The sequence below is a fragment of the Meriones unguiculatus genome, chromosome 8 (assembly GCF_030254825.1).
Source record: "Meriones unguiculatus strain TT.TT164.6M chromosome 8, Bangor_MerUng_6.1, whole genome shotgun sequence".
NCBI classification, from domain to species: Eukaryota; Metazoa; Chordata; class Mammalia; order Rodentia; family Muridae; genus Meriones; species Meriones unguiculatus.
In genome coordinates this window covers 99,661,885-99,679,802 of record NC_083356.1, presented here as the reverse complement: position 1 = coordinate 99,679,802, position 17,918 = coordinate 99,661,885, and the positions used below count along the sequence as shown (strand labels likewise).

The window sequence follows — 17,918 nt, the reverse complement described above, 5'->3', positions numbered from 1 at the left end:
CTGCTCCCTCTTCCATGATGTCTCTTAGCCTTGAGTGAAGTCATTGTCACATCGATGGGATGGGCGCACTACATCTTTTTTCCGCAGCTTCATCACTGTTCTTCCCTGTCTGTAGCAACCTCTGCCCAATGCAAACAGAAACTTGTTATTGGTGAGAGCTACACCTTTTAATTTAAGGATGATTATTTAGAAAGGATGGGCATACCGTATCAAGTTTACAAAGTGTAGCAGATCAGCCAGCCCGGTGAGAGGTGCCCTGTGGCGCAGCAGAGACACTGCTGTCTTGGTGGTAATGCCAGCTATCTGACTGGACCCATTCAGTAAGTGGGAGCTCCAGTCCAATCCTATAAACCATGCCAAGAACCTCTTGATGGAAAAGCCATAGGCCCTAGAGGAAAATGTACAAGAATTTCCCTCTTCCTTTTTCTTAAGACCTTTTTAAAAGAAGTCCTTTCTTTTGAGAAATGAAATTTTTATCTAAAACACCTAAGTAACATGTGTAAGTGTTTTAATAGATTTTTAATAGATTTGATAGATTTCAGTTTCAAGTTGGGTCCCTAAACGATCTTCAGATTTCCTATAGAGGAAATCTGTTGAAAACATGCAGTACCAGAGCCAGCAAGATGGCTCAGCAGGTAGAAGTGCTTGCTGCATTGGCCTGAACAACCTCATCCCTGGAAGCCACACAGTTTAAGGAAAGAACCAACTTCACAAACTGTCACCTGACCACCATGGTACACTGTGGTAGAGCCCCCCCAGTAATGCACACACAATGCATTTAATTAATTAATTAAAATTAAAATTAAGTAAATAATGCACCTGCCCTGTTAGGAAAATATTAAATCTCGGTGTTCTAGAAGACAGTATGTCCTCGTTTCTTCTGAAGGTTTCCAGAGAGTATTTGCCATATCCAGAATCCTTTCTTCTGTTTATACTCCTTTTTCCCTGCTACTTTTCAAAACTAATTTTGGTAAAATCAACTAATTTAAAAATTGGCAAAATATTAAGTGATGAGGTGTGTGAGGTATTCCCATCTCCACCTCGTCATCCAGCGCTAAACAACAGAATGGTAAGGAGTAAGCAGTCATTGTCAGTGTTAAATGGAATCACTGTGCTACTAGGTGAGCTGCTAACTACATTGTGTGGCTTTTTGCCATTGGAGAGAAATCTCTGCTCCTTCTAGAACTAACGAACAAAATGTGGCCAGAGTGCATTGCTGTGGAGCTGGAATTCAGAATGGAGAGCTCCTTGTCAGGCAGCCTGGGGTTAAGTGTGGGCTCTCCTGCTTAAAGATTTGGTGAAGCTAAGGGTGTTCCCAGCCTCTTAGGGCTCCAGCTCCTTTATAAAGGAAGGTAAGGGAGGCTGCTAATGAAATGAGAGAAGGACTATGCAGTCCTTCACACCCGACAGATGCTCTTTTTGAAATGCATATAAAATATACCTTTGACCATAATTTAAAATCACAATTTGTAAACTTAAATGTCTTCCTTTGTTTCTTGTGACTATCAGACATTGTAGTAGGCTAGGTGATGCATTTGTTAAAGTAATATAAATCTTTATAGAACAGTGTGTGTGCCTGTACCTCATTTTAAAGCACAGTGCTGCCTTTTTGTTACACTTTTTGTGGCTTCTTTGATTTTATGTTGACCAAAGACATATCAAATTATCGTACTACTTTAAATTCAGCTTTGTGATCTTAAAGTCAGGTGCCCACAACCTAAATCTTCACATACTTTATTGCTAATTGAATCAGCATTAGGCTGCAGAGCTTTCAACACCATTAATTCAGGCACAAGACTAGCCTACTCAGACTTTTTTGTTAAGTAATGACCATTTTCTTTTCTCTAATTTCAATTTATTTTTGAGTCTAGGTGTCTCTGTGCTGCACAGGAAGACCTCTAACTTGTGATTCTCCTGCATCTGTCACTAGAGTAGTTCGGTTTACAGATGTGCACCATCTAGCCCTGAAATGGTGATTTCAGGACAGCGTTAATTGAGAACAAAATAGAGTCTTCTTCTTCTCGTTCTTTGGATATTTTTGACATAGCAATTGACAAGAAGATTACACCAGGATATTTTTTTCTTACTACTTTTTATATGTAATTTTTATTGAATATTTTCTTTGGCAATTTTATGCATGCATTCTACCTGTAGTAACCCCCACCCTTTCTAGTCTCCCACCACCCCTATTACCCTGCTTTTGTTTCCTACAAGTCATTTCCCACATTGTTGTCTTCTGTGTTTATTTGCGTTTTTGTTTTTGTTTTTGCTTTTCGTTTGAGTTTAACCAGCATTAGCTGTGTGACTGTGGGTTTGGAACTATCTATTGGAAATTGGTGGATTCCTCAGTATTAACACAGCTGGTGACAATGACTTTCTCATTCCCAGAGTCCCCCAGTAGCCAGTAGTCCAGCAGGGAGCGGTAGGGCCCTGTGCTTCCTTGCCTGGTTGACTGCTGGCCAGTGCCATAGGCACAGCCCAGGGAGCCACAGATGCTGTGGGTCAGTACCTCACTGACTGTGCTGTGTACAGAAGAGCACATTTTCAAGCCGCAGTTCCACTCCGCCCCGCCGGTGCTGGACACTGAAGCCAGGGCTTTGTGCATAAGCACCTGACCAGGTGGGGGCTCTGTGCCCCCTCCGCAAGAGGCCTTAAAGCATTTTCCCCAAGATCACGATGAAGTAGGCTGGGGACAGTCATTGGGGTGACTGATTGTTAGCATTATAGCGAGATATGGCCTGTGTGAGAATGCAGTGTTCTCACTTTGAAAAGGAATCTAGTTTCAACCACTAAGGCTCTTTGATGACAAAAAAAGATAGTGTATGTAAAGTAACCGTCTCCATACATGGCTACATACTATCATAGGACGTTTATAAACTTATAAATGATGCTAGTCTTCATACTGGTCATATTGTCTCCACCTATCCATAGTATATATACTGGGCAGTTAGGATAAAGCTTTTAACTGGATATTCTTAAGCCCAGATTACATTATTCTAAGAGGGTCTACTCATATCTGCAGTTGAGAGATCGGTGCAATGCTGTTCTGATTTAAGGCACTATTAAAAAAAAAAATCTCTGTTTGACAACCAAAAAATTTCACCAGGGGCACATGTTTGTTCCATGTTGGGGGGTGCTGGCACTTGCATTCCAGGCAGAGGCAGGCAGGTCTCTGAATTCGAGGCCAGCCAAGGCTACACAGAAAAACCCTGTCTCAAAAGAATGTTTCTTCAGGTCTGAACTTCTAATTAAATTAAATAATACAAATAAATAATAAAAATCTAGATAATTATCCTGCAGTCTAGTATTTAGAAATAATACAAAAATACATGCTTGGGGTTTTGCTTTTGGCAAGCTATTGCTAGCATTCAGTACCAAGAAAGGATCACCATCAGCAAAATCATAGTGTGATTAATCTTCTGATTGTTCAAACCTCATGATTTTCTTATATACTTCAAAATCACAGTAAAACACAGCTTCAAACAGTGTATTTGGAAACTGCAAGAGAGACCAGCAGCGCTAGACATGGAGAAAATGTGTTTGATACAGAAATTCTAAACAAATCTAATCTGAAGTGGGAAATGTCAAGGTTTTGCTTGTTGTTAGGTTTTTATTTCTAGCCATGCCAATTTGAAATGTTGAACATTTTGAAATAAAATTTCTTATCTATGATTATAGAATATGAAAGGTTTTTTTTCCCCCTTTTTAGCTTTTTGAGACAGGGTTTCTCTCTGTAGCCCTGACTGACATGGAACTTATCCTGTAGACCAGGGTGGCCTCGAACTCACAGAGATCCACCTCCAGTGCTGGGATTAAAGGCATTGTGCCACCACTGCCCAGCCGTGAGGGTATTACTTAAAATCAAAATGTAAAATCTTATTAAAACTTAAATGAGAGCCGAGCATGGTAGCACACACCTTTAATCCCGGCACTCGGGAGGCAGTGGGAGGTGGAGCTCTGTGAGTTCAAGGCCAGCCTGATCTACAGAGCGAGTCTAGGACAGCCAAGACTGTACAGAGAAACTCTGTCTTCAGAAACAAACTCCCCAAAAACCAAGTTAATGTTAAATATAAATATAACCAAATTTAGATATTGAATATCTCATTATTTCATGTATACAATTTTCTGGATTATAAATTTGAATTAATTCATTATGAAGTCATATCATTTCTAGATGGATTTACTTTTATAGTTGAAAGCATTGTTCATATCATGTTGTCAATGTGTAAAAGGAATTTTAGAGTTGATGATAATTTTTTAGTAATGACCTTATAGTTGTGTAATAACACATAATAATGGTTTTAGAACATTCCTTAAATTTATGACAAGCTGACAAAGGCATGCATGTAAATTATTTTTAGAAATGTTGTTCTTTGTTCAAGTTCATTCAGTAAGTAGTAATCAGTAGCTTTACGTATTTCTTTATTTTCTGTGCATTTGTTTTATTTGTAATTGCAATTACTTGTCAATATTGTCTAAACATATAAGTTTAATCAGCTTTGTTTTCTGTATAGTCATCCAACATTTATAGTTTACAATTGTGAGAAAATTTTAAGCTCATATGAATTTAAAGTGTGCAAATGTGAATCATTTTAACAGATAACTGAACTTTGGATACAGTATGGATAGCACTTGGTAATTAGTTATTGTAATCTGTCTTAAGTTATCTGACTCCAACTAAAATTAAAATTAAAATATTACTTTAATACTTATTTTATTATCTCAAATGTTTATAATTCTTCCTATAGGAAAAAATTAAGAGAATACAGCAAATCAGAATGGAGAAGGAACTCCGAGCTCAGCAAATTCTTGAGGTAGAATTCTTAATTTAACGTAATTAAGATAAATGCTCATGAAGTCATAGAATGTTTAAAATGCATGGGTTGTCCCTGTCTGTTCAAATGAGTATATAACTAGAAGGTCTCTTCAGATGGGCGCAGACTGAGACAGTCTTTGAACCTTTTCAGCAAGTTCATCCATCGCCCTGCTAAAATGCCAGAAAGTAAAACAAACAGGCAGGAAGGACGAAGAGAGGGGGGACAGGAGCAGCCAGTGCGGCTGTGCCCCCACCCCACCCCTCGAATACCCTGAGGCCATATAGTTGGACATTTTCTGTTAATTTAGAAACAAGTGTTCATAAAAGCCAACTTTTAAGTGCAGGGAATGGTCCCACAGTCAGGGTTCCTCGTGTGCCTCCCTTCTCTGCAAGCTGACTAGCATTTGGGATTGAAGGCGTGCTGGCATCAAAACTAGTAGCTAGAAGTCAGTGGGAGGAACTGCAGAAAAGTGGGGTTAGCGCATACCAGACTCGGGTCCAGCAAGAGTGTGGAACTTTTTACCTGAATAGCAGGTTTCAACACCCTGTTGACCAAAGGGTCGCTCTGTCACATCATGAGGTAATAACCAGTGCCTAGAAATGGTTGCCCCGTCATCAAAACGACTGCCCTGCCATCAAGAAAAAAGCAAATTGTGTTTCATGTCCTAGATTCAGACCAACATATGTCTTCCAATTATTTCTTTCAAATAAAGCAAAAATAAACCTTTAATATTTTAAGGTTTGAAATTCTTTAGAACACTGTATGGACCGAGGTCTGCAGAGCCCTAAGCTTTTTTGTTATAATTGTTTTCTTCTAGGAATACACACAAGTTCCCTCACCAGTTTAAGCTAATCGTCCAACTCCCAAATTAAAAACATTTCATTTCTAAGACAAATGAACAATAACTAGCAGATAGCCACTCGTAGGCGGCAGGTGACGTTAGGTGGTGATGGCGTGCTGCTGATTGTCAGAGTGCAGGCTCTGCTCTATTAAAGAGCCAGCGTTGAGTCAACAGGGAGTGAAACCAGAGTCACAGCATTTCATTTAATGTGGATAGCCAAGCAACGGGCGTCTTTATCTAAAATATCAAGGATTAAAGGAAATTTCAAAAAATAGATGTGTATTTACATGTGTTACTGATTTATATTTGAAGTTCTATTTGCCCATTAATATCAATTCGTTCTAAATTTTTCCCAAACATATTTTTAAAATCTTCCAATATGCAAAAAATGAGAGATAGTCATTTCTTAAGTGTCAAGATAAGAGAATGTGATTTCAGATGTTTATCAGTATATAGAAGAAAAATTGTCATCTTGTGATTCTTAAGGATTCATATATATTTATGTTAGCGTTAATCTGTAGCTTGGAGACAGTGTGATGTGTGGCGGGGATATTTGTAATTGTCTGCTTATGTGTTACATGACTGTTTCGTACCTTGTGAGGCATGTAGCTGCGAGTCTGAGGTTATCTGCAAGTCTTAGCAGTGCTGTTGCATGACTTGAGACCTGTTTTGCATGCACAGGCTAAAAAGAAAAAGAAGGAAGAAGCGGCAAATGCCAAATTATTGGAGGCCGAGAAACGAACAAAGGTTAGTTTAGTGAGAATAAAGAGTTTTTATTTTCAAAAATAAAAACTTCATTTGCATAATAGCAATCATGAAAAAAATAGTTTTTCTCAAAACTATGATTGAAAAATGTGCATAAATGTGTGCTTTTATCTGTATGTATATTTTTGTATGTTTTTATTTCTTAATATAGGTTTTGTGTGGTATTCTAGTATTCATAAATGGAAGCCATAATCAGAAATGTAAACTAGTGCATGGCATCTGGATTTAAGTTTTGCTTGACAAGAATGATGTCACAAATTAGTTTGTGTCGTTTATGTTTATGCTTCAGACCACGCCCAGAACCCGACTGTCCCTCCGTACCTCTCTGTTAATGTCCAGTGTTTCATTTGTTAAAAATAAAACGCATCGTCCAGGCATTGTGACGCATACCTGTCATGCTTACAGTCAGAAGGCCGGCATAGGAGGCTGAGAAGTCAAGTGCAGCGCCATAGCGAGACCCTGTCTATAAAGAAACAAACAAGTAAACAAACAAGCGGGGAAAACCACACAGAGAACTGTCAGCATTACGTAATAATGAAGTCAGTCCAGTAGATTATTGTAGCCAAATTTGGAGGTGTTCTGATTATGATTTCCTGGCATGAAGTGTGAGAGAGGCGTGCTGTCACCTCCCTGTTTAGCTCTCTCTTTCCTCCCACTGAGCGCTGAGCCTGCTGGTGCTGCACAGATCCACCGTATAAGAGCCAGGACAGGGCCTTACTGGCTGTTTTTCTGGGCCCTGCATGTGTGCTTGCTGCAAAGCAGAATTTTGGCAGCTGAGCAGAGCTCGCCTTCCAAACTCTGTCCTAACTCTAGTTTACACTCTTTCAAACACACACTCCCTTAATTTTTCTCTGGAATTCAGAATGTTCTTAATTCTTCTGTCCTCCTTCATATTTCCCCTTATTAATAATTTCATCTAGATTTTACCTTGCTGAACAGTAGTCATTAGGTAACAGTCTTCCATTGTTTTGCATTGTACCCCCTGGGGTGGTATTGTGAACTGCGGGTTGGCACACACACACACAAATGCATGCACACATGGATCCATGTAGACACAGAGTATATTTGGGACCCTATGTTTATAGGGGAAAGGGCTTTAGGAAGCTAGTTTTAAGACTAGAATCATAATTTATTGAGCAATTGTTAAAAACGTGTATGGTTTTCATTATGCTATGCCATTCAGTTTTGTGAATTTGCCATTGACATGCATTGCTCACTCAGTCGTTGAATTTTAGGTTGACATAGCTACTGGGGAAATATCCTGCCACTAATGACACTACTAGTCAGTTTGTGTTAGCTAATCGGTAGAGGCCTATCAAGCTAAACATTGCCTGGAGAAGTTTTCTGTGCTTAAAGCTATCAGAAGGCTAAAAACTTGACCCGAATATGAAATTGTTATTTAGTGTGTTCTGAATCTCTCCTAAAAACCACATATCAAAGGTTTCTTATTTTTAAGGAAAAAGAACTGAGGAGGCAGCAGGCTGTTCTTCTGAAGCACCAGGTCTGTATGGGCATAGCGCCTAACTGGAAAGTACTTGATGGTTTTGCTTAACTATTTGGCGGGGGGAACTCTTCAGAATACTTTCTTTAAAATTTCTGATATAATTCCTGCTTAAGTTTTCCCTTTGTCTTATGGTTTATTGCCTTGCTTTGGTATTGGTGTCTTTGGGGGGTTAAATTTGGTTTTATGACTCTGTGATTTCTGTTTCATAATGTTGTGCCAACTCTTTCTACCAGGAGTTGGAGAGGCATAGACTAGATATGGTATGGGTATGTTTATTTTTGTACATCTAACACCGCATTGTGATTTGGTTGTGATATGGTTGTCATAGCAATGCATAAAGTGTAGCACTGGCTGCTGTCATATTACATACTGCTGCATGGCTTTACAGCACAGTGCATTGCATACATCTGCTTGTCTGTCTATAAAGAAGTGTGATACGTCTTTAAGATTCCTTCCATTGAGTTGCGTAAAATTCCTGTCTAAAAATGTACATTACTGATGTCACAAGGAACGTTAACTCATTATAAATTTAGATAAAATTGTGACCCATATTCTCCTATCCTTGTAAATGCAAAACTGCCATTAAGTGTAATGGGAATTTTGAATTTGCTTGATGAGAGAATATGAAATATATTCTGGTTTTAAAGTCAAATTTTAGAAATACCCCTTTGAGGGACCAAATATGGTAAAGCCAAAACGTTGATTAAATATTAATAATATGAAATTTTTACATTAGAATTAGTTACCAAATTAAAGTAGTGCGTACCTTATTTCTAAACTGGGCATTTTGGATTATTCTTATTAGCCCGCGGTATAGCTCTTGTACTTTGAACAGTGCATCAATCATCAGACATCAGTAACTAGGAATATCACATTTCGTTGGTATATGTGTATGAACCATGACTAGTCTAACTTATAATTGGTATAAACACTTTTTAAAATCTTTCTAATTTATTGATGGATTATTGGACTTAAAATGATTTTATACTTGAAATTAACGTAATCAATTCTAAAACCACAATGTAAAAATGATTATGGCTTAATTTCTACCTGATCTTAAATTGTAAGAACAACATAACCTTTAGTGCAATTGGCTCTAGTCTTTTGTGGTTTTCTAATAGCAGATGTAAGGTAACTGGCCTGTTCCAGCCAACCGTTATGCTTTCTGTTCTGGCAGCTTTTGAAGGAGCATCACAGCTGACCATAAGTAAACCTTGTATGCTCTGTTTACGCTGTCTCCATGCTCATTGCTTCACCTTTTTGCTGTTGATTGCTCTTGTATTTGCTTTCTAAACCTTGAACTAAAACATGCACAGAATGGCCATCCTCGTCTTATATTTAGTATTTACTGTGACTTGTCTACAGATGCTAAACATGCTATATTGAGTTTTTGTTTCTGTTGTTGTTGTTGTTGTTGTCTTTCCGTTTGACACCCGAGCCCTTGACCATCATGTTGAGTCGTTTTCCTAATTTTGTCTGGCCTGACAGGAACGCGAGCGAAGGCGGCAGCACATGATGCTTGTGAAGGCGATGGAAGCTCGTAAGAAAGCAGAGGTAAGTTGTGGAGCACCATAAGCTTAGAGGTTAAAGGTTGCTTTCCTGTCACAGCAGCTGTTGTATTCTTCCAGAGTACAGGTTTGTTATGCTCTGACATCCGCCTTCGTAGCTGCGTCAGCGGTGAAAGGTGGCAGCTTAGCACGAGAATATACATTAATTTTCCTGAGTAGCATTTCAGGGATCCTTTTCAGTGGGTTTGATGCCACCGTCTAGATAGCAGCAGCTATCTGTTACTGTAACCGTCATGTTACAAAGCTGATGTTACAGCACAGGTCCCACAGGTCCCAGGCATCTTCATTCAAGTTCCAGCTACAAATTCCGGCGGTCAGAACTCTTCCTAAGCATAGCTCCATTTTCTTAAAAATGTTGGTGTGACTTTCATAATCGAATCCGTATTATAAACCTGTGTTTCTAATGGGAAAAATAAGCTTGCTCTTTCTTTCATCCGGGTGCTCTAGACTAGGTGATTTGCTTTGCAAGAGCTGCTTCTGCCAGTTCACACCTCAGGCCCATGGAATGGAAACTCCCTGTCACACCCTGCAGCCCCACGTGGCAGTGTTGACGCTGGTTACCTCAGCTTTGTAGCAGCCCCCTTGCCCACGTGCCTTAACTAACATAGACTTTCATACAAAGACGAAGGCTCAAACAGGTTTTGAATAATAGAAGTCTTCATCAATAGTCCTATTATTTAAAAGGTTTTGGTTTTATATTAAAGATAGATAACATTATTACCAACCATAAGATTATTTTAAAAATCTAATTATTTTAATTATTTTAAAATCTAATAGCTGACGGCAATGAAGAAATTGCTTAGTGGTTTAGGATGTGTCATGCTCTTGCAGAGGGCCCAGGTTTAGTTCCCAGCCCCCACATCAAGTAGCTCATCAGAGCTCCTAACTCAGCTCCAGGGATTCTGAAGCTTATGGCAGTGGTGATAACTGCACATGCGTGTGCACACACACACACACAACCACACACAAATGTGCACACATACACACTTATTCACAATTCAAAAGTTGAAATACTTGAAAATAAGTAAGTCATGCTTCTGTGTAATTAATTCTAAACTTACCCCTAGGCTTCTTAAGGTGATTTTGTCCATTTAAATAATAATTTGATCACTTTGGACCTTCCTCCACTAGGGTGTCTTCAAACACATGTAAGGATTAAGTGTGCGTGCTTTTCTCTTTAAGGAAAAAGAACGATTGAAACAAGAGAAGCGCGATGAGAAAAGACTGAACAAGGAACGCAAACTAGAGCAGCGGAGATTGGAGTTAGAAATGGCGAAGGAGCTCAAGAAGCCTAAGGAGGACATGTGCTTAGCAGACCAAAAGGTGATCCGTGCTGTGCGAGCCATCTCACCAGCAAATTCATTTCTCCACTTTTCTCCCCAGATTCCTTTTCCAGAACTGGCATGGGTTTGTTTGGCCTGGACTGTGAGCTGTCTCCTTGGTGGCCATTGTGTCACTGCAAAGCCTTCTGTTTTTGTAGATACTCCACAGAAACCTACAAGATAAAGTCAGCTGTGTGTCTATGGCTGCCTTCTCCTGTCCAGTCCTGAGGCACACAAAGGCTTGACATCTCAGAGTTCATATAGATTTAAGTAAATTAGATTTACCTGTGAGTTCTCAGTTAGCTGTGGGCCAGCCTTCACTGGATATCTTTACTGCATGCCCGGCTCAGTGCCGATGTGAGTTTCCTGAGCTACATGTTTTAGCTAGCTAGCCCTCAGCAGAGTCCCATGCAGCTCCTATTTGCCTCCATTCATTTATGAAGATGGAGACAAACTTGCCCTTGATTTTGCCACTGACAAACAGCTGTGTATTGAGGCAGTTTGTCTGCTGTCAGAGGCCTTGCTCCTTGTCATCTTGAGATCAAAGAAACTGTCCTGCCACAGGATCTTGGATTTTTCTCCTCCACAGTCTTACAGGCAAATGCGGCTTTGCCACAGTGCATGAGAATAGTTATTAAGAAAGAGCAGAACAACCTTGGATCCAGTGTGGTGTGCTCTATTTTAGAGTGGAAATAAGTTTAATTTTAAATATAGCTAAAGATACAGTGCTTGTAAAAATAAAAAAAAAGAACCTATCAATAACAGACAGTTTCTCTAACTGCCCCATAATATATCACTGTGCCTGGTCTATGACAGCTGTGTTCTGGTTCTGCCTTATCCTTCTTGGTTACATATCATTGCCCTGGTTTGTCCAGGCGCCTTTGTCAGCATGCTTCATGCAAACATTCAATGACTCAGTAGCTGTTGCATTATATTAACAGTCGGTTTACTTTAATTATCTTAATTGCTTTAAGATAAAAATTAATGTAAACTTTACAGTTTCGTTTGTTTGGATGCTTGCATGTTCCTCAGCAGCATGGGGTTTTCCCTGTAAGTTAGTTAACATATTTAATAAGCTTACAGTGAGCAGGCTTTTCTCAGTGGACTCTATTTTCCTGCATTTTTTAATTTTTACTTAAATCATGTGAAGTATCAAAAATATATTTATTGAAACCCAGGACAGAAGATGAAGAATTTCCCTGGCCAACCAGTTTAGCCAAATTGATGAGGCCTGGGTTCAGTAAGAATCTCTTTTCTTAAAAAACGAAATGCTTACATGGGGGGAAATGTCTGGTGGCAGTCTGAACGAGCAAAGTGTTTGCTACCAAGCCTGGCTACTTGAACTTGAGCTTCAAGAACCCACAGGATTAGAGGAGAACTCCTGCAGCTGGTTCCCTGACCTGCACAGGCACACTTGCGTGCCCAAACCCGCACGCATGCAACACAGACACATAGCTGAAAAAGAAAATAAACGTTTAACAGGGTAGAGAGCCACCGAGGAAGACTGTCAGCATGTGAGCGTGCACATAAATATATACAGAGCTCTGTAAACACAAATAACGCCCTGCTTTGATTTTTAAGGCGCCTTTAATTTTGCTTGCACTCTACTTTCAGCCCTTGCCAGAGTGGCCTCGCATCCCAGGACTTGTGCTCTCTGGAACCACGTTTTCAGACTGTCTCATGGTGGTGCAGTTTTTACGCAACTTTGGAAAAGTTCTGGGCTTTGATGTGAATCTTGATGTCCCGACCCTCAGTGTGCTCCAGGAGGGATTGCTAAATATAGGGGACAGCATGGGCGAAGTGCAGGACCTGCTGGTGAGGCTGCTGTCAGCTGCTGTGTGCGATCCCGGCCTCCTAACAGGGTACAAGGTAAGGAAGACCGAAGTGCAGCCAGTTGTCTGATTTCACACTCCCCGAGCATTTCTCCTTACCCTTCCTGGGAGCCGAAGACTGTTTAGATGTATCTTTGTCTGGTTGTTTCTATGTATCTCTTGGAGTTAATGTAGGTTTATACTAGGTAACAATTGGCAGATGTAGAAGAATCTTGGCTGACCTGAGAAACGTGGACCAGTTTCTCCGTTATTCTATTGCTTTAGTATAGGCAAAGTTCAGGTCTAAAGCAGACTTCATAATTCATAAGAGACCTAGAACTTGCGTGCATATTCTGAAGCCCTCCTCTGTCAATTGCTGTGAATAGGCTGGTGAATTGCACTGTTGAACCTGTACTGGTCAGCGGGTGCCCCATTCACATTTGTCTTTGCTCCTGCTCTAGATAAGACTGAAGAAAGATAAGCTTCCAGATACAGTGTTTTTTTTCTATATGCCGACTTGCTGACCTCACCTGTAAAACATAAAGGGAAAAAATAATCCGTACTTTTGATCATCCTTACTCAGTCATTAGTTACAGAATGTCTTTGCAGACAAAGAATACTTGATTGACTCCTTAAATCTTCTTTTCTTCCAATAGTCAGGTTCTTCTCCATATCTGAATTCGGTAAGGGTTTAACCAGAGGGATAGAATAAGATGGACGCTTAAATATCTGTCTATCATTTTGTTTGTTTTTATCTCCGCTCTAAATTTGTGATAATAAAGTCCTTACTGGTAGTATCTAGAACATGTAAACTAATATTTTATTATTATTATTAAATGAATATGATAAACACTGATAAAAATGCCAAACTTTATAGGCCAAAACAGCTCTTGGAGAACATTTGCTGAATGTTGGTGTGAATCGAGACAATGTGTCCGAGGTTTTGCAGATTTTCATGGAAGCCCACTGTGGACAGACTGAGCTGACGGAGAGCCTGAAGACGAAGGCTTTTCAGGCTCACACTCCGGCCCAGAAAGCCTCAGTCCTGGCCTTCCTCACTAATGAGCTGGCGTGCAGCAAGAGTGTGGTGAGGTAAGCCCTCTGCCCTGCCCGGATTGTGTGCAGTCCCGGGGAAGTTCAAAATGCTTATAGAAAAATTTGAAAATTACAGATGAGCACCAGGAAGAAAATCAAAATCATAAATCACCATTTAGAGATGGCCACCAATACTCTTTCATCTGATTTCTATGCGTTCTATTGAAAAAAAAAAAGATGATTCTGTATCTATGTAATCTGTAGTTTTTATTACCTGTGTTGTTTAGTCATTTTGCTAATTCTTCATATAGTAGAAATCTGTCTTATTGTTTACTACAGTTCTGGAATTCAGAGCGATTGTAGCGATCCAGAACTTTTCTTTTCCTGACCTCTTTGAGGAGCCGGTTTTCTTCAGAAACCCATAGAATGATGTAGCCACTTATTTGGGTGTGTGCTGCCACAGCCTTAGGTTACTGGTTTGTCAGTGGATTAGTTTACGCTTTTTCAGAAGTACTCAACCGCATTGAAGAGTCAAGGCCTACTGGTACTAGTACTTGTTAAGAGTGAAAGAGTTGGTTAGTGCTCTGGCCTTCAGGTTCACCATTCATCCTGTGCTTGTTCTTACCGTTGAAAACTTCAATTATGTTACTTTTAGTCTATCACCTTTTTAGAAAAAAAAGATTTGTGAATATTCTGTACTATTTATTTCTACCTTTGATGGGCATATTAAATCTTCAGTACATATCTTAGCCACCATATATCAATATGATTGTTACTATTTGTTCTTGTGTTCTTTGGGGGATATCTCTAAGAATGAAATAAGATGTAAGCTTTGATTCAGGGAATTAGTTTCATTATGCATAAAATGATAACAGATACTAATGCTGGGAGGCTCTTTAAAGTATATATATATATATACACATGTAAACTCAATATACAGAGAACACTTAAGGTTTTCTGTTTTGGAAGAACAAAGGCACCACTATCCTATTACCACCAGCAAACACCATGCTTTTTGTTTCCATTTGGACATATACACACACAGTGATATTATCTGTACGTGAGTAACGCAAGTACCCATCCATGTCCTGATTGCCCATTCGAATGTGGATATGGTCACTCCTTAAATATATACCAACCTCATCAGAATGCCATTTTTATAAACAATTGTGAAAGAGTACTAAAGCCCTCTTTTTAAAGTAGAAACTAAAGCAGATTTTGTAATAGTAAGCTGTTATTGAATCAAGGAATGATTGCTTCATAGGGTAAATCTCCGTGTGTGGACATGAAAGGAAGGAGTTTTTGTCATTTTACTTTATTAAAATACATGATTGTGCACACTAAGTGCATGCACTGCACAAACGGATTGCATCATAACCCACCCTTGTATTTGCAGTGAGATTGACAAGAACATTGAGTGCATGTCGAACTTGAGGAGAGATAAATGGATGGTGGAAGGTAAACTCCGCAAGTAAGTCTCCCTTTAGGAAAACCAGCGTGCCGTCTCCTTGAATGCAAGTCTCCATGGGGGCTGCAAAGATGGAATTTCAACTTTACTCTTTCGACAGGGAAGATTACTGCTTAATCTGAAATCTGAAAAATTAATAAGACTCTGGGTCAGAGTCCATAGCAGAACAAAAACAAAAAGATTCATTGAACTCATGCTTCAAACATAAAAGATGCATTTCCCCTTTTTTCTCCCCGAAGTGACCATGATTCCTGCTATTGTTGTAGCTACCAGATTGCTTTTGTCTTACCAGATATCTACTTGAGACTATTCTTTCTTTTAATGACTTTATTTTAAACTAAAGTCTGCATCTAAAAAAAAAATCTAAGAAAAATTATTCAACATCAAAATGTAATTTTCTCCCAGCCAGGAAGTAAATAACGGTACAGTTAGTAACTGCTGTGTAAAGAGGACATAGTTCTCCGAGCAGAAGCCTTCACACCAGCAATCCCAGCATTTGGGAAGCATGGGCAGGAAGATCTAGAGTTTAAGGACAGCCTGGGTTACATAGTGATACCCTTTCCCAAATCTCCAAACAAACCAACACAACAGTTTCTGAGCTGGAGAGGCGGTACAGGGCTTGGGAGTGCTGTTGCTCTTGCTGAGGACCTGCGTTTAATTCCCAGCACTACACAGTTGCTTACAACCATTTGTAAATACAGTTTCAGCTACCTGATGCCCTTTTCTGACCTCTGTGAGCCACAGGCACTCACGTGGCATACATACATACATGCAAATAAACCACATAAAAGAAAAATGAATACATTTATTTTTTAAAATGTTACAAAATTACTTTCTTTGCAGTAATTTGAACTGAAATTTTGTTAGGCACACAGTATAGTAATCAGGAAGTACTTGATCATTGTTGGAATTATTTATCTCAGCTTTCGGGGTTTTTCGTCTAATATGTTTCAATTACAAAAAGAGTTCATAGAACTTTATACATTCTGTAACTTATGGAAACATTCTTCAACTTTCTTAATTTTTATTTTTTATTTTTATTTTTTACTGTCGTTAATACATTGCTTACCACCTGAGTATAAGACTTTTCTTGTTTGGGACTCACATTATGAGCTGGATTTGATGGTGCATACCTGTAATCCCAGCACCTAGTAGGCAAAAGCAGGAGGGTCACTAATTTCAGTCAGCTTCAGACCCAAGGGCATGGGCATGTTACTTAGTGGTGATGATTACCTAAGAAACACTGGGTTGACTCCTCAACACTTAAGGAAAAAAGGAAGAAAGACACCCCAGCAAAGCTTCGCTCATAAAAATTATCTTCTTAACGACGACAAGAGTAGCTTTCTAGTCTAAATCTTTCTTTTAATGTTTAAAGACTTAGGATAATTCATGCTAAGAAAACAGGCAAGAGAGACGCTTCGGGGGGCATTGATCTCGGAGAAGATCAGCATCCCTTGGGGACACCCACTCCTGGACGCAAGCGGAGGAGGAAGGGAGGTGACAGTGACTATGATGATGATGATGATGACGACAGTGATGACCAAGCTGATGAGGATGATGAAGACGAAGAAGATAAAGATGACAAGAAAGGAAAGAAGGCTGATCTCTGTGAGGATGAGGTAATCAAATTCAGGTTCCTGTGTGAGATTTAACAAGACCTGTGCAACCTCCCAAAAATCAACATGAAATTGAAACCCCTCGGGCTATAATCTGAATTCAGTTTGTGACATTTACTTTCCACAGTCTCTTCATCTGAAGATAATTTCCTCCTCCTCTTGCTCCTCCTCCTCCTCTTCCTCCTTTTCCTTTCTTCCTCCTCCCTCCCCCTCCTGGCTTGTCAGTGCTGATACCCCCAGCTGAAGGTAATGTTGTATTAACCTGTTTTTTGGTAATCAAGGAAGCGGTCAGTGGCATGGCTGGACATGGAGAGAAAGTTGGACTAAAGTAAAGCTGCTGAGTTTGCCTTGTGTGTGCAGATGTTTTACTTCGCAGGCATGAGACAGTGGCCCCCAGCTTGTGTTACCCGTTGGCGTGGTTAGCACCTGGTTTTGTGCAGTGCTCTCTGTGATACTCAAGTAATGAAATCGCTAACAGTACATTGCTCTAAACGTATTCCTGCAATGTAAAACCTTGTCTCAGTTTTTTTCTTCCACATTTACTATTTTAATTACTATATTTTGATATTATATCTTTTATCCATTTCCTTTCCTCCCTCTATATCCTCCATATACGTGCCTTGCTCTTACATTTATGACCTCTTTTTTATTAATTGTTGTTGTTATATACATATATACATATTCAACAGTCTCTTTAAGAAAAACGAGCTTTTCTGAGGGAGTCTGTATTTAGGACCTGGAAGATGTATTAAATGCTGACTGGGTAATAATGTAGTAGTAATATCCAAGACTAAGCTTGGCTTCTTGCTTAAGGTCCGGTTAGTGCTTCAAGACAATTGCTATGAAAGGCTAAATTACAGAGTTCTTTCATTAAGGCTCATATGATCCCCTCAGTTAGAAGATGCTGCCCTCATACCCTTTGTCCCCGTCCAGTCCCTTTGTCCCTACTCTCACTCCTACGTGACCGTGCTAATTGTGGGCGTGCTGACCTCACTGGGTGGTGTGCCCGAGGTTGTGCTGAGCGAAGGCACGTAATGGTGATTCATTAAGAACCATTGGAGAACTGTGGTGAGGATAATTTCTGTTTCCTGTTTCGATGATACATGTTCTTTCTGTTGGCTCGTTTCTATCTGATCTTCTAAGTTCTTTTATATTCCTTAAAATTGTGTTT

The 17,918-nt window shown here is 39.6% G+C and overlaps 1 protein-coding gene across 26 annotated transcripts in view; it reads left to right on the top strand.

The window, feature by feature from the left end:
- Baz2b (bromodomain adjacent to zinc finger domain 2B) overlaps positions 1-17,918 on the top strand; it is a 288,501-nt gene that overhangs the window by 246,583 nt on the left and 24,000 nt on the right. For 16 of the 26 annotated variants that reach the window (XM_060390226.1, XM_060390227.1, XM_060390238.1 and 13 more), the window contains 10 exons: positions 4,749-4,814; positions 6,340-6,405; positions 7,880-7,924; positions 8,161-8,193; positions 9,416-9,481; positions 10,678-10,818; positions 12,432-12,686; positions 13,506-13,720; positions 15,060-15,134; positions 16,507-16,750. In XM_060390226.1, coding sequence (XP_060246209.1) covers positions 4,749-4,814; positions 6,340-6,405; positions 7,880-7,924; positions 8,161-8,193; positions 9,416-9,481; positions 10,678-10,818; positions 12,432-12,686; positions 13,506-13,720; positions 15,060-15,134; positions 16,507-16,750 — 1,206 coding nt within the window. The remainder of the gene's footprint in view (positions 1-4,748; positions 4,815-6,339; positions 6,406-7,879; positions 7,925-8,160; positions 8,194-9,415; positions 9,482-10,677; positions 10,819-12,431; positions 12,687-13,505; positions 13,721-15,059; positions 15,135-16,506; positions 16,751-17,918) is intronic. The other 10 variants (XM_021639101.2, XM_060390235.1, XM_021639074.2 and 7 more) reach the window with 5 other exon arrangements.